This window comes from Anomaloglossus baeobatrachus, chromosome 7 (genome assembly GCF_048569485.1).
Source record: "Anomaloglossus baeobatrachus isolate aAnoBae1 chromosome 7, aAnoBae1.hap1, whole genome shotgun sequence".
Taxonomy (NCBI): Eukaryota; Metazoa; Chordata; class Amphibia; order Anura; family Aromobatidae; genus Anomaloglossus; species Anomaloglossus baeobatrachus.
The window spans coordinates 29,611,440-29,636,904 of record NC_134359.1 but is presented as its reverse complement, the minus strand read 5'-3'; the positions used below and the strand labels follow the sequence as shown (position 1 = coordinate 29,636,904).

Sequence of the window (25,465 nt, the reverse complement as noted above, 5' to 3'; positions counted from 1 at the left end):
TTTTGGTCCTGAAGAAGGGGACTTGAGCCCTGAAACGCGTAGACCTATGAGATTAAAGAAAATTATTAATCAACAATCTCTTCATTCGACGGCAGCTCGGCCTTAACCCTGCTTTTCTTCATCAGCACAGGAGAGGTGATCTAGACTGAGCTCCTAGCTCCTCTGGGACAGCAGCTCAAGACGTTTTTGGTAGCACGACCACCTCTCCTTAAGCTTTTGCAAACACATCAATTAAGCAAAAGGATAGTCACTCGCATAAATATTTGCTGTATTTTTTTTATTTTATGCCATAAGGGAAAAATAAAGCAGTACAGTGACACGTTTCAGTCATAAAAATAGACCATAGTTTGAGGAAGGTCTGTTTTTATGACCGAATCGCATCACTGTACTGCATTATTTTTCACTTATGGCATAAAATAAAAAAGCACAGCACATACCGTATTTTTCGCTTTATAAGACGTTTATAAGACGCCCCCCAACTTAGAGATAAAAAAAGGTGTAAAAAAAAAAAAAAATGTGGTCCGTCTTATACTCCGGTGTTGTCTTTTGTCTTACCGGAGGGGGGCAGCAGTGGTGGTGAAGCGGGGTCACAGGAAGCAGAGGTTGTGCTGGCAGGTGCAGCGGGTCAGTGGCGGAAGGCGTGGCGGCGTCCGTGGCGGAAGGTGCGGCGGGTCAGTAGTGGCAGCGGCGGGTCAGTAGTGGCATCGTCGGCGGGTGAGTGGTGCAGCAGGCTGGTGCGGTAAGTGTCCCAGTGTCCGTGGTCCTGGTTCAAATGATGGCTCCTGGAGCGGCGCATGCGCATATGGGGCTCTCATTCAAGGGCTCTATGTGCGCACGCGATGACACCCTGAGCGGCGTGTGTGCAGGTGGAGCTCTCATCCAAGAGCTCCATTTGCGCACGCGCTTACTCCCGGTGCCATCATTTGAAACTGGGATCACGGACACACTGGGAAACGTACCGCACAGCTGCCTGTCCGCGCAGAGTGGCAGCAAGCAGGCCGCCCGCCCACTCGCACAGAGAGGCAGCCGGCACCAACAGGCACCCGGCTGCCACCCTCACGCAGCCACAGGGACCCAGCTGCCGCCCGCACACAGGCATCCGGCTGCCGCCGGCACCCGGCCTCCCGATCTCCGCACAGACAGGCCCCCCAGGTAAAGCTATATTCAGATTTTAAGACTCACCCCTCATTTTCCTCCCAAATACGTATTTATGCATGTGCCGATCCTTTTGCTTAATTGATGTTGAGTCTATCCTGTGATTCGAGCTCCGCGGAAAGGGAAGTGCCCACCTGTTTGGGATTAAGCTTTGGCAAAGGGAGGCCACCGATATCTGACTCTAGTTGCCGTCTTCTGGTCAGAAGAGATGGGGAATTTTTTATTGGGGGCGCTACTCATCCTGGCGTGGGCAGCGATAGACAGCTAAACCTCCTTGTGCACTTTTATTTTTTGCGGCACTGTTCTCTTTTTTCAGTGTACTCGAGTGGAGGACCCCATCTTGGCCTCTTATAATCCCCTATTACTTTTCTCCAGTATTTTTTTATTTTTTAGCATGGCCCAAAAAATAAACAAAAAATTACTTGTGTCAGCATTTGATTTCTGCTGCGGATCCTTCTGTAAATATAGGTCAGATTTACCACGATTTGGGATTTGGTTGTCCTGAATTCATCGACCAATATCCAATACTGGCACAAGTGACTAAGAAGAAGCAAAAATGGCCGAATAAAATTCACGGGGAACCTCGAGAAAAACCTTTTAACCTTTTTTCCCCCCAGATTGAAGTAATGATTCTCTACATTTCTGGAGATTCGTCCTCTCATTTCTTTCTGGTTTATTAGTGAAGCACTTAGGAAATAGAATTGTGTGGCGAGCAGTCATCTCCATCATGGGTTGGATCAACTAGGGAAATGCGCCTGGTAATTACATTTTCCTCATAATTGCTGCTCTTAGATGGAAGATGATATCACTTCACTCAGTTAAAACATCTTACTTAAGTCTTCTTGGGCCTGTGTGACTTTTGGGTATCTCGGAGTACTTAAAAGATGCGTGTTATTAATTATCTTTACATCTCAGACCGAGATCCCTCGTAATGCGTCTACCTACGACTTGCTGTAATCAGCGGTGGCTTATACGAAGCACGCTCATCCATTATTCATAGGCGAGGCGGCCATATTGTCCGCTGGACCATTCTACCGGATCCTGACGGATCAAGAAAACCATCAGATTTTCCAGGAGTTTTTTTTTTTTAATTTTTGCAACTTTGTTTTGCTTTGTCTCTATGATATATCAATGGCTCTTCACAATCTCATGGATTGACAATTATTACATTCTTTAAAGGGAACCTGTCACCAGATTTGGGGCCTATAAGCTGCGGTCACCACCAGTGGGCTCTTATTTGCAGCATTCTAACATGACTTTATAATACTCCCCTAAATGGTCGGTTCGGTGCAGACTGGTCGGATGGGTGTGTAGCGCCCCTGGACATCTTAGGGTGCTACAAGGTTTTGCATCGCCACAAGGATGCAGGGCCTACTCCCTTAGAGACCCAGAACCTCAGTGCCGGTAACACCAAGAACCCAGGTAATCCCAGTTACCCCAACAAATCCCCCAAAGAATGGTGCACAGCTAAGGTGGGACCAATGGATTGCCGCCTAGAGGTGGAACCACTCCAGTCCACTAGTTGACCAGGTGGGAGGGGCATACTGTGGATAGTAGTCAGTTGATAGTGTCTGACAGGCGAGGAGTGAAGGTGGAAGTGAAGTGACACCCTGACTCGGGTTGACGGTGACCTGGTACCCAGGAGAGGTGGTTGCCGGTGGAGTAGTCCCTTAACTACGCACCGACAGGGTACAGGACCCTAGGACAGGAAAGAGCTTCAAGCCGACCTGTTAACACCTGCACAGCAAAGGGGACCATCAAGGACCTTGCTGGCCCTAAAGAATCCGACGACTCAGTAGCAAAGAGAGAACTGGGGACAGGACCAGAGACTCCAACCCCACAGGGTTCACGCTACCGTCAGGCGGACAGAGGTGGACAAACCACAGACCAGGGATCCACAGTGTTCTATACCACGGGGACCCACTTCCAGAGACAAGTGCAGGGGAAGAAGTTACCAGAGAACCAGACTGGCACTGGGACGAAGGGGACCCGCCTAACCGTCCCTGTATCTAGTAGCATAGATAAAGAGATCTATAGAAAAAGTATTTCTAATGATCTTTTATCGTATGCTAATGAGAGCGGTGACTAGTCCCAAGGGCGTTGTGCGTTATATCCTCCGACTAGTCTGCCCTCTTAGCATGTTAGCACGCCCACAGGGGTGTGCTAACATGCTATTCGATGCAATGTTACCAGTGGTGACACGCATACCTGTGTTCCCTGTGACCGCTCTTCTGAATGCCGGGCACTTCCAGTAGACCTCTCTGAAACCGGAACGTGTACACCAGGCTTCATACTGCGCATGACCGGAAGTACTCGACATTCAGAAGCGCTGTCACAGCTCTGCTGATGCTGAATTGAATCATATGATAGCACGTCCCTATGGCTGTGCTAACATGCTAAGAGGGTGGCAAGTCAGGGGATATAACGCCCTTGGGACTAGTCCCTGTCCTCATTAGCATATCATAAAGGATATTTAGAAATACTTTTTCTATAGATCTCTTTATCTATGCTACTAGATACGGGGACGGTTACGCAGGGATTAGCAATATACACCCAGAACTGCTCGTGGTTCTGGGTGCATATTGGACCTGATAGGTTCCCTTTAAGAGCAAATCTAACAATTGTCACAACCTTCTCACTCTTATCTTTTTTTGAACTCTTCTAATGTGTTGGTTTTAGAATATAGATTGTATCCTGGTTATCATTATCAATGGGGCTTGTCCCGACACTGTCTGGTTATCAGTCAAATCAGTGCTGACTGTGATGGAACATGCTTGATCAATCTGTAAATCTGCCCAGTCAGTGCTGACTATGCAGGGACATGCTTTATCATTCTGTCCAATCAGTTCTGACTATGCAGGGACATGCTTTATCATTCTGTCCAATCAGTTCTGACTATGCAGGGACATGCTTTATCATTCTGTCCAATCAGTTCTGACTATGCAGGGACATGCTTTATCATTCTGTCCAATCAGTTCTGACTATGCAGGGACATGCTTTATCATTCTGTCAAATTAGTTCTGACTATGCAGGGACATGCTTTATCATTCTCGCCAATCAGTTCTGACTATGCAGGGACATACTTTATCAATCTACCCAATCAGTGCTGACTATGCAGTGGCATGCTCTATCAATCAGTCAATCTGCCCAATCAGTGCTGACTATGCAGAGATATGCCCAATCATTGGTACCCATTCAGGGATATGCTCCACTGACAAATTAAATACTCCCTAGTTGTAAGTTTCACTTCGAGGAGAAATAGCAGAGGAACTGCACTAGAAGAAAACTGATCCATCATTGTTATTTCTGAGGCAGGACATTACTTCACCACGAATGGTCCTCTTAGTAGATCTCACGGGTCCTTTTTTCAGCGTTTTCCCCCCATTTTTACATATTTATTTGCTATTACCCAGAGCCTCAAATAATAAAGAACACATGTACGGTCATGTACGGCGTTACCCCAGGCCCCGGCAGGAACGTGTATATATACCCATCCGTAGCGCCGGCCTCTCGGTCCGTGCTGCCCTATCAGGATGTGCCCCTATATTCCCACAGACCCCCTTCACGGCATTGTTTAAACCTTTCCACTTTGCGGCACATATTTCTTTGTTATTTCAGAAGACTTTGTCTTTTTTTTTTCCCCCCTCCTTCTTAGTGCCTGGAGTGCGAGTCTCCTGCATGGATCATTACTTTCCAAAGAAATTTCAGCACGGAATGCCATTTAATTTTTCCGAATGCAGTCCGTCATTAGGAATCTTAGCTGTCACCGCAATGCCATTTTTGGTGTGATGTGTTTGTTGCCTCATTTCTTTTAATTTTATCTCCATTAGCTTAATTCTTTTTTAATATTTTCATCTAACGAACTTTACAGTCCATTTTGTTTCAGTGTCTGCTGAGCGAGTTTTATGAAGCAGACAGTTGGCTTTTTCATTCAAGGGGAGGGCGGCGAGGCGGACCCTTTGCTTTTGTCAGCTTTTTTTGGCACCTTAACATTTGGTTCTGCTTCTGTGCCTTGATTATAAAAGCAAACAACTCCGAGAAGTTCGTTAAAATAAGCAGCAGCTAATTAACCTGCGCTTCAGATGAGACACTGCTGACATCATAGATTGCTTTACACCGTATTAAATAAAATATCTTTTTTTTTTTTCTTTTTTTTTTTTAATTTATTTGCATTTTTATTTCTCCTTTTTTTTTTTTTTAATTTATTTGCATTTTTTTTCTCCTTTGCAGAGATCTTCTCCGAGGCCAGAATATCCTTGGGGTCAGCAGTTTTGCACTGGGGTTTCTTGCCCAACAAAGACGAATATTTCCAAGCGCTCTGCACGGCCGATGTTGTCATCTCCACCGCAAAACATGAATTCTTTGGCGTGGCCATGTAAGTTTCATTCTCCGGATTAGGCTACTTTCACACATCAGTTTTTTGCCATCAGGCACAATCCGGCAAAAACCTAACAAATGGATCCGGCGTCTGTTGCCGCCAGATTCGTTTTTTCCCCCATAGACATCTAGTAGCGCCGGATGGCCTTGCGTTCCATCCGGCTTTCACCGGATCCGGCAAAATATGCTTGTCCGGGGGCCGGATGGAACGCTGAGGGGAATGCTTTTTGTGTCCGGTGAAAAAACGTATTGTGCCACATACAGCATCCTACAGCGTATTTTATAATGGAAGCCTATGGACGCCGGATCCGGCGTAATGCAGCAAACACTGGATACGGCCGCCGGATCCGGTTTTTTGAACTGAGCATGCTCAGTATCACAACGGATCCGTCAAAAAACTGAAGGAACTGATCCATTTTTTTAGCCTTAAGCTACTTTGACACATCAGTTTTTTGGCATCAGGCACAATCCGGCAAAAAAACTGATGCGACGGATCCGTCTTTTGACGGATCTGTCGCATCAGTTATTTGCCATCCATTTCTTGTGTCATTGTGATACTGAGCATGGTTAGTTTTAAAAAAAAATTCAATCCGTCGCTGAATTGCATTTTTTGCCGTAATTTCCGACGGATCCATTATACAACACTCCGGATCCGTCTGCGTCCGTTTTTTTTTTTTGTTTTTTTGTTTGTCAACAAAAAACTTCACTTTTTCACATTTTTTTTTCTTCAGGCGCAAACCAGATTGTGCCTGATACGACGGATCCATCGCAGATTGTGACAAAACTGATGTGACGGATCAGGCAAAAAAAATGGATCATTTTCATTTTTCCCCTTCCGGCGAGAGAGATTTTTTCTTTTTTTCTTTCCAGAAGTGAATTTACATATGTTTTGGGCATGCCCAGAAACAAAAAAACGGATCAGTCGCCTGATTCCGTTTTTTTTACGGATGGCGACGGATCCGGCACCCATAGCTTACCATTGTAAAAAAAAAAAACAGACAGCGCCGGAACTGTGGCAATCTGTTTTTTTTGCCGGACACAAAAAACGTTGCGTGTTGCGTTCCTTCCGGCGGTCACACAGACACATTTCGCCGGATCAAAACGCAAGGCCGTGCGGCACAATCTGGCTCAAAAATAACACTGAGGGAAAAACAAATCCTTTTTTTCAAAAAACGCCGGATTGCGCATGATGGCAAAAAGTGATGTGTGAAAGAGGCCGTACATGGTGTGTCCTGTCCGGCGGCCGCACAGACAACTTTTGCCGGATGAAACGCAACACCATGCGGCACAATCCTGCACTAATACTATGGGGAAAAAACGGATCCAGTGCCGGATCTGTTTGATCCGTTTTTTACCGGATTGTGCCTGATGCCAAAAAACCGATGTGTGAAAGCAGCCTTATAGTAAGCAGTTACTAATCATTTCCACGGTAAACACCGAGCAGTGGGCCGACCCAAAGTAACCGTATACTCCTACGGACTGCCGTTGCGTCATGCCGGCAGGGTCATCTTACCATCTTATTAATGAATATTCGCTGGGTTTTGCTTCTGTGCCAAAAAAATCTTCGCTGATCCTTTGTTGCATTTGGTTTTGTGATGATGTTTATATTTTTGTGTTTATACTTTTGATTTTTGGACTCGATGTTGAGTGGTGTTGAGCGCGTCCAACATTTCTCCTATTTCCTAACCTCCTGCATTCGGCAGATGAGCCTGCACAGTGTCTGCAGACGAGCTCCACGCCGACACCAGCCATCGCTCTGCAGTATGAAGAAGACAGATCGTATTATTTTTGGGTGGTGAATGATGGCGCATTAAAGCCCCTGTGCTGTTATACAGGGGCGCTGCAGAGGTGTAATAGCTCAGATTTGTTCTCCATATATCTCCTATATTTGTATTTGAAAGTAAATGCAATGTGTTCTCAGAAAATGACCTATTGTATAAATTAGATTTTTACTATTAAATGTATTTTTTTTTAATTTTTGTAATACTTTTGGCTTTTCCATATCACCATCTCAGTCTCTTTATCATCACAAGCAGGATTACAATGACTGATGATGATAACACCTCTGTATACAGCAGATAAACATTCTCACTAGGTGATGTCACAGCTCACCTCCTCCTGTACAATGACTGATAACACCTCTATATACAGTAGATAACACAGGATCCACCACTCATAATAGGTGATGTCACAGCTCACCTTTTCTCTTCCTGTACAATGAGTAATAACAGCTCTATATACAATAGATAACACAAGATCTACCACACAATAGGTGATGTCACAGCCTACCTCTTCTCCTCCTGTACAATGACTGATAACACCTCTATATACAGTAGATAACACAGGATCTACCACACAATAGGTGATGTCACAGCCTACCTCTTCTCCTCCTGTACAATGACTGATAACACCTCTATATACAGTAGATAACACAGGATCTACCACACAATAGGCGATGTTACAGCTCACCACCGCCTCCTTTTGAACAATGAGTGATAACACCTCTATATACAGTAGAAAGCACTGGATCCACCATTCACCATAGGTAATGTCACAGCTCACCTCCTCCTTCTCCAGACTGATAATACCTCTATGTACAGTAGATAACACAGAATCTACCACTCACAGTTGGTAATGTCACAGCTCACCTCCTCTCCTCCTGTACAATGACTGATAACACTTCTATATACAGTAGATAACACAGGATCTATCACAAAATAGGTGATGTCACATCTCACCACCTCCTCCTTTTGTGCAATGACTGATAACTCTGTATACAGTAGAAAGCTCCGAATCCACCATTCACCATAGGTAATGTCACAGCTCACCTCCTCCTCCTGTACAATGACTTATAACACCTCTATATTTAGTAGATAATACAGGATCCATCAATCATAATAGGTAATTTCACAACTCGCCTCCTCCTCCCTTTGCAATAACCTTTACCAAGATTACAGTATGCTATATATCTATATATTATTGTATGTTTATACAAATAATCATTGTCTGAGTCAGTTTGTTGCTGCTTTTGTTGATGAACAGGATGTACGATTCTATTATTAGGCGCCTAGTGGCCATCTTGGAAGTTGCAATATTTTTTTTCTTTTTAATACAATTGATTTGAAAATGCAATTAACATAAAAACCTGATTTACACGATCGGTCTTTCCTTTTAGTCTCATAAATCAGGGCATGTGCTCTGATGAGATATTACATCAGTAATTAAGGAACTAGAAATAATGCCAGCAGCAGGAGCAGAGTGTGCTGACTTTGTGGGAGGCAGTGACCTTTCCATTCTTGTTAATGTGCTAATGAGAAGAGGGATGTCTTTTATGGGGGCGGTACCGTGAGATGGGTGGAGTTAGAAACACATACTTGCTCAGATATTCACAGCAGCAGGGGCGGGTGTGCTGATCTTGTGGGAAGCAGTGACCTTTCCAATAATGTGACTATGTTAATGAGAACATTTATGGGGGCAATGTCATGCAGCAGCAGGGGCGGGTGTGCTGATCTTGTGGGAGGCAGTGACCTTTCAATCATATGAATATGTTAATGACAACAGTTCTGGGTGTTATGGGGGCAGAGTCATGCAGCAGCAGGGGTGGGTGTGCTGATCTTGTGGGAAGCAGTGACCTTTCCAATAATGTGACTATGTTAATGAGAACAGTTATGGGGGCAGGGTCATGATGTGGGTTAGAACAGTGAGGCTGATCAGATGCTAAGATTGATGGCAGCAGCAGGAGCGGAGCACGCTGATCTTGTGGGAAGCAGTGACCTTTCCAACCATGTGAATATGCCGATGAGGACATGGATGTGCATTGTGGGAGCATTATCATCTAGTGGGTGGCGTTAAAACATTGAAGCTGATCGGAGGATAACAATAATGACAGCAGAAGGTGAAGACTGAGCTGATCTTGTGGGAAGCAGTGACCTTTCTAATTATGTTTGCAGGGACAGAGCTACGTAAGGACCGTGAGGGTCATCTATCATGATGATTGCCTCTCAAATTTTGTGTAAATTTTCTTGAAAATGCCTAAGCCAAATTTCCCAAGGTTTGCAAAGGGAAAATTGTTTGAAAAGAGGTGATTTTTATATACTTTCGATTATTGAACTTCGTAAAAACAACGAAAAAATTCCATCACGTACAGTTTTTTTTTCCCACAAACACTGACTCCATAGGCTTTTCCTTGGACCATACATTGACCCCCTTTGCTATGAGAATTTAGACTTTTTTTCTCGAGAAACTTAACTACGAGGATCAAGGATGGTCCATACATCTGAAAGTTCTCTCTTTGCTCCTTGATAAGCAAGGAGGATACACAAAGTACTCATGATTTTTGTATGGATGGGACAGCCAGGATAGGACTCATCGCTGGAGCCAAAAAAGTTGGCCAACGACAACATCTTTGTAGCCTGAACCCAAGAACATAGTTGTAGAAAGGTGAGATGATCCCAATAAAGTTCTCCTGCCACCACCCCACATTAACCTTGGACTGATGAAGCTGTGAAAGATCTACTGAAAGGAGGAGAAACTTTTACTTATGTACCAAGTGTCAAGAACTGTATGAAACAAGACTGAAGGAAGGCATTTTTGTGGGTCTGGATATTCGGAACCTCATGAAGGACGATGTGTTCAAAACAAAAATGAAAGCTGTTGACAAAAGGGTTGGAAATCTTTTAAAGAAGTTGTGAAGAAATTTCTAGCTAACAGCAAAGATCTAAAATGTTAGTCCTTTGTGGAGAACATGGTGAAGCATTTCAAAGCCTTGGGTTGTCTGATGACTTTGAAGTTACGTTTTTTACATTCCCATTTCGACGACTTTCCTGAAAACCTTGGTGTCGTTTGTGAAGAGCGAGGAGAAAGATTTCATCAGTATATCGAGGAGATGGAAGGACGATACCAAGATAGATGGAACATGAACATGATGGTGACGACTTCTGGAGGCTTCACAGAGAAGATCCGCAGCCTTCTATAAGAGAAAAGGGATCAAGAAAAAAGGAAAAGGCGCAATAATTAATTTCCAGTAAAGCTGTAGAATGAATGATCAGTAAATTTATACACAGTATATATGATATTATGTACATTTTTTGCCACAATAAAGATTTTTGTTGTTTATTTCACTTGTCTGTAATTTCACGCACGGTTTTGCAAAATATGTATATGAATTTTGACATCTTTATTTTTACTTTTGTTGTATACACCCGAGTGACCTGATTTGCCCATTTACCTGGTCCAGCAGCTGTCACTTCCCAGGTTTTGTGAGGCTTTTCTTTTACCAATGATGCTTTTCCAATACCAAATACCGCCTACATCCCTTTCTGTACCATGTCCAATAACCGTTCCTGACCTCTATTACTATCATTGTGCTGTGATCCCTAATAATGTTTTTGCTCTCGGTTGGATGCAATTAAAGCCATTTGCAGTGTATAAAACAGTCCATTCCCATTGGCTGATTGACTAGGAGTAACATGATTCACTCAAGTCTTTTTTTTTTGTCCATGTGATGTCCTTCATCCGATCATATGTAGCGTACACAGCTTCCTATCGGGAGTCCTTGGACATCTAATGGATACCTACGTTCCAGAAAGGATCCACCAGCTCATCTGACATGTCTCTTTTGGAAATACTTATATCCACCATCCAAATAACCAAGCTGGAACATGTTTTTCTACTTCTGGGTCGTTTCTTTTTTATAACCCCTGAAAATGTTGGACTAAATCAGCAACATAATGTTACCATTCCCTGTTAGGGTGCGGTCCTACGTTATCTGGCACTTTTCAATCATTACTAACTGTAGAGGAACATTAAAGGGAATTGTCACACAAAGTCGTCAAGAGGCACATAGGAAAGCAGAGTTTTAGTAAACTGTGCAACGGTATAGTATACGGTTGAGCAAAATGATTTGTAGGCCCATCGACCATGTTGGTTAATCGCTGACTTTCAGACCATAGATTTGCAAACCACCTTCCACGTGCGCCATCTCTGGTGCCTCCTCTGATTGGTATGCCCGGTACAATGTCATCGTTGTGGCACAACACACTTATGATGTTGCACCAGATCTACAACGCAGAAGAGTGACCGGGAAAGTCGGCAGGTCGAAGGAGTTTTGCAGAGCTCCGTTCCGGCACCCATGGATTGCCAATGTAGCCGCTCGATCAGGGCCCTGCAAATCATTTTGCTCAACGAGTAGTATTGATATTTTATGAGAATTCAATTCATTTAGTAAAACACGCAGAAATAAATAATATCCCCCCCCTTGTGGATTGTTCTAAGCCCATTGCAGTTTTAATATCATAATTGCCTCTGATAAAGGCCGGGTTGATTGGCGGGTAGACATGGCTTTCGCAGCATCTCTCCGTATTATGGTTTGCACTAAAAACTAATCCCAAATTGGACACCAACACTCCCCGGCAGGGTCCAATGAGTTTGCTCCAAAGACAAATTGTGGTGCATTTGAGTTCCCAGCTTAGAACTTGTGATAATAGTGTTATGCGGGTAACAAATTGATATTGAGTGATTGTACATGCACTTACCTTTTATATACCCACAAGAGCATTGAAATCTTTGTGTACCTGATTACATCCGAACCCACTCGTACATGCTGCGGTCTCCGTGCCTTGACGGTGAAGCTGCAGCCATTCTGCTCCCAGATTCTTTAAGTTTAGCAAAAATAAATAAATTCCAGTTGTAATGTGTGCAGCTTGGAGCAGGTATTGGGGATCCCACCAGTACTGGGCAGATGGACCTCCACTACCAGCTTTTACGACGCCTCATTTACTCAGCGTTTTGAAATCCTTAATGGGCACAGCTGGCAGCTGAATGCAGGTTTGATACGAACAGTTTAGACATCTTTAGATGTAGCAGATGGAAAATTTTACACAAATAAAGTAAAAGAAAGTGTGCAATTAGTTTTCTTTTCCTTTTTTTTTCCCCCTAATTCACAGTTAGTACACGCCACATCTCAGGTTTTGGTTTAGAATATTGGGTGGTCAGCAGGATTCCTCCAAGCAAATCCCAGCTTTCTCCGTATCACATGTGCCCAGTGGATGTCCGCCTGAGTTACAAATCTTTATTTGTGTGAACCAATGGAAATTAGAGAGAAGGAGAATGAAACCTGTGACGGCCTTTGTTACTCCACCTGCCCCAATCAGCCATTAACATTGCAACCACCTACAATAATGCAGTTGTCCCTCTATGTCAACTGAAGGACTCTGATCCATGAGGTATGGACTCTATGATACCTGTGAAGGTGTCTTGTGGTATCTGCCACCAAGGAATTAGCAGCAGATTGGGTGTCCATGGATCGGACCTGGTTTTCCAGCTCATTCATTGTGATCAGTCAGATGAAGATCTGGGAAATTTGGAGAAAAGTCAACTTCTTGATTTTTCGATCATGTCCCTCAGACCACTTCTAAGCACTTTTTGTAGCATGGCAGGGGCATTATTCTGCAGAAAGAGGTACAGCCATTAGGGAATACCACTGCCATGAAGGGAGGTACTTGGTCTCTACAATGTTTTGGATTTGGTACATGTTACATCCACATAAACCCAACATTTCACAGAAGACCCTTGCCCCATCCACCAACTTGTCTTCTACTTATATTGCTTGTTGATCTCTTCCTTAAGTAAAGTACAGACGCACAATCTACCATCCACATAATGGAAAACACAAAGTTGTTCATGAGACCATAATCCAGAGGGGATACTTATTTGCCCATGATAGTCGCTTTTGGTCTGGCACTCTCTTACTACGTAGCTGCGATGCTCTATGTGATCTATCACCTTTGTATTATAGCCAGCAGTAACTTTTCTCAGCAGTTTGTGCTAAAGTATCTCTTCTGCGGGGTTGGACCAAGTGACTTAGCCTTTACTGCACTGGTTTTCCTTCCTTAGACAACTTTTGGTAGGTACTTGACTGGGAAATACCACTAGACCTCACAATTTTTGCCCTTGCCAGAATTTCTAGGATTCTTACCCATTTTTTTTGCTTCCAAAAGTTCAAGAACTTGCTGCCTAATATATCCCACCCCAAACAAGTGCCATTGACAAAAGATAGTCAAGATTTCCCATCCAAGTGGCTTTAAAGGGGTGGTCCTCTACTCTGACAACTTGTTCTCAATCAGTATGTTTGCCCTTTGTAAAATAATATCTAAGCTCACCTCTGGTGCTGGCACCGTTCCAGCGATATCGGCACTGGTTCTCCCAGGGTTCACATGACATAACAGTGCAGTGACCACTGATTGGCTGCAATGAGTTCTTGTCCTACAATGTTATGTAAGCCATCACAGATTCAGTGCTGAGCTGCTGTAATGGAACTGGAAGTGAGTATAGCGTGTTATTATTTTACTTTAGTTTTTAAGGGACATATACTAGAAAACTAACAATCAGTGTAAGCAAAAAGATTCCCCGGACCCTGGTCCAATGCCATTTCAGTAGCCAGTGGCTGCCGTACTAGAGCCTCATGCAACCTTAACCTACTCACTGGTATCCCTGGCACCTCCTCTGATTAATAGGATTCTTGCAACGTACTAGGATGTCAGAAAGTAGTAGGAGGGAGGTTCACAGTGCCGGTCCGGTGGCCAAGAGATACTGATGTGGCAACAAGGCCAGGGTTCTGTGCATTTTTTTGCTCATCTCTACTAACCATAATCCCCCATTTTTTCACATCCTCATTCATTACTAGTCACGTCGATGAAGTGTGGAGATGTTACAGTAAACTCACAAGACCACCGGTGGAGCAGTGGCAGCAGAATACCCAATACAGCAAGAGACTGGAGAGAAACTTGGTAAAACAGAAGATGTTTATTTAAAGAGATGGTGAACCAAGAAAAAGGGGGGCTGAGGGAGAGGCCCCTCTGGGTCACAACACTGAACTGTCCCGGAGGAGCAACCGGTGAGGAAACCCCTATACAGAGATTATCCCCGGCACAGCCCCGGAAGTCTAGAAGCTGCAAATCCCGGACCAAAGGGCAATTCATATGGAACGTAGAAATCCGAACTAGACTGTGGAATGCTGGCTCAGTCAGTGGAAAGAATCTGGAATGCTCTGCACCATCCTTGCGATGCGGATCCAGTCATTGGAGAAATCCGAAAGGTTCTGTAATGACCAAAGGCGGTTAAAGCGGCCAGAAGTGGAATCCGGAGCCTGCAGCGAAGCCAGGGATAATGGTCCAACAGTGGAGAATTCTGTGGAGCGAGAGAGCGGTAAGTATATTGCTCAGCAAGACAAGACAAAGCACAGTGTTGCAGGTGAGGGCCTGAACACTACCAACATTCCAAAGGAGTGAACATGTTGCTCAGGCACCTCCCATAGGGAAAAGGTGCCTTTTAAACACAGGGCAGTTCTGCAATCAGAATTAGAGTACAACATGGAACCAAGTGTACTGCCCCTTTAAATCACAGCAGAGTGTGGCACGCACCGCCTAAGTGCACTCCCAGAGGACCCGCTCAGAGAACGCAAGTTCCACAAGGAGAAGGAGGCGGGTGAATGCTCAGCACTGCAGACAGGATGAGTGACACATCGCGTGGCAGGAGCGGAGATTGGCACAGAAGGGTTGCAGGTAGAACGCCAGTTTCCCTGCTTAGCAGAGACTGAGATAGCAGCAGGGACCGTCCCAGTGGCAGGAATGGAGGTGCGGGACAAACATTGATCTCCCTGCCCAGGGGAGACTGAACCTGCGACCAGGGGCATGACACTAGTATGTACATGTGATGAGCCTGTAAGGAAAATCAAATTTGATAATCTCACTTAAAAAAATCTTGAAAAACTGCTTCAATATATGCGAGTGCCAATCTTTCTACTATGGTCTTGAACTGGGATGCTATCCCTTGACATGAGCACCTCAACCTCAAATGTTTTCAAATGAATAAAATCTTGAAAACAAAAAATTCCACGTAACTATATGTAGTTGGAAGTCTACACAGATACAATGTGGGTCCATAGACTTCTATATTACAGTACCAGCCAACTGTGAACCTGAACAGTATCATAATATATCCATGTGTATGAGGCCTAACAAGCAGTTTGGCAAAGGATATGGGCTTAAGTTGGCCAGTCAGTGACTAGGAGGGATAAATCTACCCCCAGGTTAGACCCACCCCATCCTTGGAGGGGGTTGTTGGGTCCCTTGTTTGCCCCAGGTTAGTCCTATCCCTTCCTTGGTGGGGGCAGTCAGGTCCCTTGTGTGCCCCAGGTTGACCCATCCCTTCCTTGGAGGGGGCCGTCTGGCATTTGTTTTCCCCAGGTTAAACCCATCCCATCCTTGGAGGGGGCAGTCGAGTCCCTTGTGTGCCCCAGGTTAGATCCATCCCATTCTTGGAGGTGGCAGTCGGATCTCTTGTGCGCCCCAGGTTAGATCCATCCCATCCTTGGAGGGGGCAGTCTGGTCCCTTGTGTTCCCCAGCTTAGATCCATCCCATCCTTGGAGGGGGCAGTCGGGTCCCTTGTGTGCCCCAGGTTAGATCCATCCCATCATTGGAGGGGGCAGTCTGGTCCCTTGTGTGCCCCAGGTTAGATCAATCCCATCCTTGGAGGGGGCAGTCGGATCTCTTGTGGGCCCCAGGTTAGATCCATCCCATCCTTGGAGGGGGCAGTCTGGTCCCTTGTGTTCCCCAGCTTAGATCCATCCCATCCTTGGAGGGGGCAGTCGGGTCCCTTGTGTGCCCCAGGTTAGATCAATCCCATCCTTGGAGGGGGCAGTCGGATCTCTTGTGGGCCCCAGGTTAGATCCATCCCATCCTTGGAGGGGGCAGTCTGGTCCCTTGTGTGCCCCAGCTTAGATCCATCCCATCCTTGGAGGGGGGAGTTTGGTCCCTTGCGTGCCCCAGGCTAGATCCATCCCATCCTTGGAGGGGGCAGTCTAGTCCCTTGTGTGCCCCAGCTTAGATCCATCTAATCCTTGGAGGGGGCAGTCGGGTCCCTTGTGTGCCCCAGGTTAGATCCATCTCATCCTTGGAAGTGGCAGTCTGGTCCCTTGTGTGCCCCAGCTTAGAACCATCTCATCCTTGGAGGGGGCAGTCGGGTCCCTTGTGTGCCCCAGCTTAGATCCATCTCATCCTTGGAGGGGGCAGTCGGGTCCCTTGTGTGCCCCAGCTCCCCAGGTTAGATCCATCCCATCCTTGGAGGGGGCAGTCGGGTGTCTTGTGTGCCCTAACTTAGATCCATCCTATCCTTGGAGGGGGCAGTCGGGTGTCTTGTGTGCCCCAGCTTAGATCCATCCCATCCTTGGAGGGGGCAGTCAGGTCCCTTGTGTACCCCAGCTCCCCAGGTTAGACCCATCCTATCCTTGGAGGGGGCAGTCTGGTCCCTTGTGTGCCCCAGTTTAGACCCTACCCATCCTTAGAGGGAGCAGTTGAGCCTCTTGTTTGCCCAAGTTTCCCAAGACTTTAAAGTTTGCAGAAAACCTTTCCGACTGACTCCATTCCTAGGTTTCTCATTTCTTCTAATATCTCATCTATATCTTTGTTTTTTTTTCTTTTCCCTTTTAGCTCTTTTGAGCGCCGAACGCCATAACATAAAATATGAGCTACAATAACTAATTTTAATCCCATCTGCTAAGTATGACAACATTAGCATTTGCATTTAATTAAAAACACCCTTAAAGCAGCAATGTTTTAATCACTCCATTTTATTTACTCTCCTCCGGTGTCACTTATAATTTTAACTTTTTGTTTTTTTTTATTCTTTAATAATGAGGGATATATTTTTCTTTTTTTTTTTTTTCCGCTCGCACACAATCTAAAATAAAATAAAAGAAAAAAAATAGAAAATTCCTGTCGATAATTAGCAGTCTAGTGTTATTACCAGATTCAGGTGTCACAACTGCGTCTCATCCTCATTACAGGGGAAAAAAAAAGAAAAAAAAAATCACCTATCTGATTCATTATTACCAGATAATGCAACTCGGAGCCGTCACAGGCCCTCCAGAAAAGTAATTCAGCCAAGCAAAATTATCAGCTAATTATATTTAGAATCAAAAGTCCAATAAGTATTTGCAGATAAATTGTATGAAGTGAAGTGAATAGATCTGAATATTAAGATTCATAGATTTAGCAGATGATTTGTTAATTGGTATGAAAAAGGTCATTTGATGGCCATTTATTGCACAGATGAAGTGTTCTCCATTTGCTGTTTAACCCACTTGATGCTGAGCTTGACACGTCTCCTTCCAAGGCGCAATGTTACGGCCTCCCTGATAAGCGCCCGTGTCGGCTATTTCTTTTTTTTTTTTTTCTTTCTCTCGTCTGTAAGCCACCGGGTGATTATCGCCGCTTTGATTTTGGATTTCATAGCAGAAGATAAGCAAAGTAATAAGTGTTGGCGCTCGGATAAATGAGATATTGTGGCTCCTGTGTAATGCAGGAAAACCGTAATCACGAGCTGATCGCAATAAAACATCTATTCCGGAAATACGGTCAACTCAATTCCAGATTTTACTTCTTTCGCCTGTTTACAAACAGGTAATAGTACTGGGAATGGCTTTTTGTTGCCATCACCAATATGCCAAGCATAGTTTTGGATGGGTCTTTATAAAAGTTGAGCTCAAAGTGAAACTTTTCTAAAGGTCTCCAATGACTGACTATCGAAAAAATTGCCAACCATCTTTGCTCTCCATATGAATAACTGAACTCCACACCGAAATTGTATGCAGCACCTATAATTTCTTTATATGTACCCAAACAACCATAACTATAACTAGTGTTTAGCGAGCAGTAGAGTGCATTTTTCTGGACGAGTCTTCCGGAAAAATGCTTAGGTTTCCCATTGACTTACATTTCTCCGTCCAAGCGTCCTACTGTCACGGGTGACAGACAGTCATGTGGTTTCTGACAATAGAAGGTCACAGCATTTGGATGTAGAAAATGCTCCCTGACTTTCTATTGTTCCTGCTGTTAGTATTCATTGTACTTGGTAGCTTTCCTGCTGGGTTTTCATCTCTTCCCTATTAGGACCCAGAGGAGCTCTCCCACGACCAGCTGCTGATTATATCAGTATTATCCTTGTGCTTACATACTCCCTTCTTCCCTGGACCGGTGCTTGTGATAATATTCAGCTCATTCAAGCTGTAGTTGCAAGCAATAGGCTTGTACTTATCTGTAGTATTTTTGCTGAACTTCTACCTGTGTCATCGGTAGGTAACTTGTTCATGCATTTTCCCCCTGTATGTCTCCCTTGTGTCTTCTGTAGCGTTTAGTCGGGTTGACGAAGAGCTCATCCCACCCATTCCCTATTTAGGGTCCAGCACTAGGGATAACTAGGGTCAGGTATCCGGCTCGGCATAAAGGTCCTCTCTAGGATGGTGAGGGATCCCAGGGACCAGCGGTAGGTTTTTTGTCAGCAGTCACCATCTCCCCCTTCCCTTTCACCATTTGGTTGTTACATCTCCGTAACTAGCGTGACACCTACCTCCCCATTTCAAGTACTGGGCACTCGAGCATCTTGGTGCTCACTCATCACTAGCTATAATCGCTTAATATCATGCAAGTCAGCTCATGCCACCATGGCATGGGGGACTACCCCTGAAAGTGTCTTGTTGTAACTGCCATCAAGGCAATACCTGTTATTTACAAGGTGAGGCCTCCATGTAACAGACTTGTTTTTCCAGCTTGATAGGATTCAGATCTGAGAAACATGGAGGACAAGTCAACAAGAACTAAGGTTTACTAGCAGAACATAGCCCTCACTGCCTTCAGAGTGTTAAACAGAGATAAACTATGCTAAGGAGGCGTCTTTTCTTCAGGTTATTGAGATACAAGTATCCATCCTTCTACATGATAAAGAAATATGATTCATCACACAAAGCCTCCAACCTCCATTGGGCCATAGCTCAGTTTTCATGCTCATGTGCCCACTGTAGTCACTTTTTTTGGTGAACAGGGGTCAGCATGGGCATGCTAACCAGTCGTCAGTTACATCGCCACCTCCACCTCAGCTGTGATGCTCCTACACCTTTCTATCTATGCCAGCAGTAGCTTTTCTAGCAGTTTGTACTGCACTAGCTCTTATGTTTGACTAAAACAGATGGGCTAGCTTTCATACTGCATGTACATTAATGAGCCATGTGCTCTTATAACTCTATTGCCTGTTCCCCAGTTCTTCTTCCTTAGACAACCTTTCTTGTGTTCTAATCACTGCATCTTGGGAACACCCCACACGGCCCACCATATATTGAGAAATTCCCACAAGACACTTGCATATTGGAAACACCCCTCAAGACCCGCCACATACTGTGAACACCCCACAAGCCTCACCATATATTGGGAACACCCACCACATATTGAAAACGCCCCACAAGATCCGACGCATACTGTGAACACACCACAAGGCTAACCATATATTGGGAACTCCCCACAAGTCCCTCGGATATTGCAAACACCCCCACAAGACTCGCTACATAGTGTGAACACACCGCAAGGCTCACCATATATTGGGTACGCCTCACAAGATCCTTGCATATTGTAAACACCCCTCAAGACCCGCCACATACTGTGAACACCCAACAAGGCTCACTATATATTGGGAACTCTCCCCAAAGATTCACCACATATTGGAAACACCCACAACATACGCCCCATAGAACCCGACGCATACTGTGAACACTCCACAAGGTTCACTATATATTGGGAACTCTCCATTAGACCCACTGCAAATTGGAAACACCTCACAAGACCTGCTACATACTGTGAATGCCCCACAAGACCCACTGTATAGTGAGAACACCACACAAGTCCCACCATATACTGTGAACACCCAACAAGACCCATTGTCTATTGGGAACTCTGCACAAGACTTACTGTATGTTGGCAACATCACACAAGACCCGCAATATACTGAGATATTGGAATCACCCTACAAGTCCCATCTTATACTGTGAACAGCCTACAAGGCTTACCATCTATTTCGAACTCCTCACAAGTCTAGCAATATACGGTGAACACCCCACAAGACCCACTTTATAATTGGGAACAGCAGACAAGACTCACTGTGTATTGGATTCACTCCACAAGTCCTGCCATGTAACGTGAACACCCCACAAGGCCCACCATCTATTGGAAATCCCCTCCAGTCTCACCGCATATTGGAAACACCCCACAAGACCCACTACATATTGGAAACACCCCACAAGTCCCACCATATACTGTGAACACCCCACAAGGCCCATCATCTATTGGGAACTTCCTACAAGACCCACCATATATTGCGAATGTCCCACAAGTCCCACCACATATTGGAAACACCCCACCAATCCTGCTATTTTTGGTGAACACCCCACAAGACCCATTATATAATAGGGGAGCACAACACCCACCATATTCTGGTTACATCACACAAAAATTGCAGTTTTGGAGAAGTTCTGACCCAGTCGTCTAGCCATCACAATTTTGCTGTACACTTCCCATCTTCTCTATTTTGCTGTACACTTCCCAAACTCATCAGTGTCAGAAAGTAGATGTTCACCTGATGCTTAATATATCGCACCTTTTTCGGGTGCCAATATAATATTTGTTATTCACCTGTCAGATGTTTTGTTTAGCCTGTTTATGTATTTGGAAATTAATAGGGATGATTGAATACTTCGATTATTCGACTTTGCAAATATTTTCCTAATAGGTCGCCGCTATTCGACTATTCAATGCGCAATGTAAGTCTGTGGGAAGCCCGAATAGTTCCGAATAGTTGCTATTCGGGTTTCCCATAGACTTACATTGTGCATCAAATATTTGCGAATAGTCGAATAGCGGCGAGGTATTTGTAAAATATTCGCGAAGCCGGATAATCGAAGTATTCGATCATCCCTAGTAATTAACCAAAATGGCATCCTTAGGCTGAGAAAACATTGGATTATGGTGAAATTGCAGGATTCGCGCAATGTTAACCTATGTCAGGAGTGACAATTGCAATAAATCCAACCATAGTGGGCATTTTGTGACAGGTACCAAATCACTTCATCCCTCGTTTTCCATATTGTGGGGGGCATATATAGGATCAAAAAGAATGTAAAGTTGCACAGTGGCGTATTCCTGGCTGAGATCAGAGCGGTACCTGCTCAACGATGAATTATGCCATATATTAAATTGCTTTAATATTTATGAAGATGCCATGCATCTCTTAAGCCAACAGATTGCAGGAGTATATATACACAGGGTTATGTGCTTTTTACGATGACGCATAGTGCTCCACATACCCTTAATGATTACATGCAATTACAGTACAGGGAATAAATAGAAATGAATTAGGCGCCAGCAGTTGCATTTTAGGAGACCTGTCTCCTGGAGTTTATCCAGCCGTGATTGCTCTCAGATAAATAGAACATGAGACATAGGTAGGGTGGTTAGAAAAATTGGCCTTCGAGAGACTGAAGCTATAAATTCAGTCCTGGACCTCGTCAGTCAGCCATGACACGTTCCCGGCCTCAGTTCCTCGAGCTAACGAATAAGGCTCACATAGGTGTAATGCTGAGAAATGTAATTAGGAGAATTGACTTCTGGGAATGTTCATTATAGAAGGAGGTTCCCAGAAGTATTTTCTAGAAAGAACAACTTGTTAATTTACTTATTGTTTTCTAGTTGAGGCTTTATCATTTTGTTGTGCAGTCGACAAAACCTTTATGCGTTGACCGATGTCCCAGCCAGAAAGACCAGATTTTGGAGTCTTCTCCAATATTGCCATGTACAAATTATCATAGGAAATGTAAACCTTGATTCTCACTTAGGAAATAATAATGAGGTCCAGCAACCATTTATACATAGTCAGGTTTGCTTTTGATTACATGATATTCTTTCTTATCATTGTACATAGAGGAAATATCATCAGACAGGTTACTTGGCAATCATCCCAATGAGAAATAGACCCTGATGGCAAGCAATTGATTCCAAAATTATCTACAATAAGGACTGGCTGTTACTAGGATCACTCTTTGTGTGGTGGATTCCCTAAGCCGTTGGTTTGGTTGAGCAGCACAGACCTAAGGTGATGGTGCAGAAGAGCTGGAGCTGGTATTGACCGTAGACACATGGATCAGCTAGGACTGGGACAGCAGTGCCGACCAGTGGAGTAGGTAGCACCAGATGTGTAAATACATTTGTGAAAACTATATGTGTACAATTCATAGCTTATGAATCATTGTACATAGAGGAAATATCATCAGACAGGTTATTTGGCGGTCATCCCATGAGAAATAGACCCTAATGGCAAGCGATTGAGTCCAAAATCACCTACAATAAGGACTGGTTGTTACCAAGATCACCTTGTGTGGTGGATTCTCTAAGCCGTTGGTTTGGATGAGCAGCACGGACTTGAGGTGATGGCGCAGAAGTGCTGGTATTGACCGTAGACACATGGATCAGCTAGGACTGGGGCAGCAGTACCGACCAGTGGAGCAGGTGGCACCAGATGTGCAAATACACATGGGAATACTAAGGGCGGCTTTGCACACTACGACATCACAAGTGCGATGGCGGTGGGGTCAAATCGAAAGTGACGCACATCCGGCGTCACTTGCGATGTCGTAGTGTGTAAATCCTAGATGATACGATGAACGAGCGCAAAAGCGTCGTTATCGTATCATCGTTGCAGGCTCCGACATTTCCATAATGCCGGTGCCGCGACAGGTACGATGTAGTTCCTCGCTCCTCCGGCAGCACACATCGCTGTGTGTAAAGCAGGAGCGAGGAAAATCACCTTACCTGCCACCGCCGGCTATGGAAGGAAGGAGGTGGGCGGGATGTTTACATCCTGCTCATCTCCACCTCTCCGCCGCTATTGGCCGCCTGCTGTGTGACGTCGCTATGACGCTGCACGACCCGCCCCCTTAGTAAGGAGGCGGGTCGCCGGCCAGAGCGACGGTCGCAGGGCAGGTGAGTGCATGTGAAGCTGGCGTAGCGATAATTTTCGCTACACCAGCTATCACAAGATATCGTACCTGCGACTGGGGCGGGGACTGTCGCGTGCGACATCGCAGCATCGGCTTGCGATGTCGCAACGTGCAAAGCCCGCCTTAATGTGTAGAATTCATAGCTTATGGATCATATGTAGAAGAAATATCATCAGACAGGTTATTTGGCAATCATCCCATGAGAAATAGACCCTAATAGCAAGAGATTGAGTCCAAAATCACCTCCAAATGGGACTGGCAATTACAAGGATGACCCTGTATGGTGGATTCCCTAAGCCGTTGGTTTGGATGAGCAGCATGGATCTAGGGTGATGGTGCAGAAGAGCAGGTATTGACAATTGACACATAGATTATTATTATTATTTATTATTATAGCGCCATTTATTCCATGGCGCTTTACAAGTGAAAGAGGGTATACGTACAACAATCATTAACAGTACAAGACAGACTGGTATAGGAGGAGAGAGGACCCTGCCCGCGAGGGCTCACAGTCTACAGGGAATGGGTGATGGTACAATAGGTGAGGACAGAGCTGGTTGCGCAGTGGTCTACTGGGCTGAGGGCTATTGTAGGTTGTAGGCTTGTTGGAAGAGGTGGGTCTTGAGGTTCCTCTTGAAGCTATCCACGGTAGGGGAGAGTCTGATGTGCTGAGGTAGAGCGTTCCAGAGTATGGGGGATGCACGGGAGAAATCTTGTACACGATTGTGGGAAGAGGAAATAAGAGAGGAGCAGAGAAGGAGATCTTGTGAGGATCTAAGGTTGCGTGCAGGTAGGTACTGGGAGACTAGGTCACAGATGTAGGGAGGAGACAGGTTGTGCATGGCTTTGTATGTCATGGTTAATGTTTTGAACTGGAGTCGTTGGGCGATGGGAAGCCAGTGAAGGGATTGGCAGAGTGGCGAGGCTGGGGAGTAGCGAGGGGAGAGGTGGATTAAGCGGGCTGCAGAGTTTAGGATAGATTGGAGGGGTGCAAGAGTGTTGGAAGGGAGGCCAGAGAGCAGGAGGTTGCAGTAGTCGAGGCGGGAGATGATGAGGGCATGCACTAATGTTTTTGAAGATTCTTGGTTAAGAAAAGCACGGATCCGGGAGATATTTTTGAGTTGTAATCGGCATGAGTTGAAGAGGGCTTGGATGTGTGGCTTGAAGGATAGAGCAGAGTCGAGGGTTACTCCAAGGCAACGAGCTTGTGAGACTGGGGTGAGTGAGCAACCATCAAGTTTGATGGAAAGGCTTGTTGGAGGAGGTGAGTGAGGAGGAGGAAAGACAATAAACTCTGAGTTTATATATATATATATATATATATATATATATATATATATGTATATAGTAGATGAGCAGCACAGACCCAAGGTGATGGTGCAGAAGAGCAGGTATTGACAATCGACACGTAGATCTGCTACAAATGGGACAGCAGGGCCGACCAGTGGAGCAGGTAGCACCAGATGTGCAAATACACACGGGAAGACTAAATATGTGGAATTCATAGCTTATGACGTTGTAAAGCTCTGTCTTTATGGCCCTCTAAGTAGCATACCCTCCATTAGCTATCAGTGTACATGCTAAGCTTCTCTTTAGGCCTTTAATTCACCCAAGAGCCATCACAAGTATTGTTAATTCTGCATGATATATATGTCTTTCATTTTGGTGCCCTTTTCTCCTCTACTCCAAAATGGCCATTGGAGAACGTTTGGGAAAATCTTAATCCCTCCCCTGAGGTTTCTTTGCTGGGAAATTAATTGCACCAAGGCAGGGGAGGATTAGTTCGGGCTTTTCACAGTGCTCCTCATTCCTATACTGTGACCATTTTGGAGACAAGAAGGACTACCGAACTAAGGGAGGTAGCGGATGCAGAAGATGGCGCCAGGTGTCATAACTGTGTATGGGACATGTATAGGCATGGTTATGTCTCGGATGGAGAGTTGCTTTAACACAGTCGTATCTATACACTCTGATGCTTATAAATGACCTTGACTTTTGGGTTTACTAGGAAACATGTCAGCCTTTTTATTGATGTATAGACTGTAAAAATATAACAAAAC

The 25,465-nt window shown here is 44.8% G+C and overlaps 1 protein-coding gene across 2 annotated transcripts in view; it reads left to right on the top strand.

The window, feature by feature from the left end:
* Nucleotides 1-25,465, top strand: part of QTMAN (queuosine-tRNA mannosyltransferase) — a 295,652-nt gene that overhangs the window by 241,818 nt on the left and 28,369 nt on the right. For both annotated transcript variants that reach the window (XM_075317177.1, XM_075317176.1), the window contains exon 7: nt 5,386-5,530. In XM_075317177.1, coding sequence (XP_075173292.1) covers nt 5,386-5,530 — 145 coding nt within the window. The remainder of the gene's footprint in view (nt 1-5,385; nt 5,531-25,465) is intronic.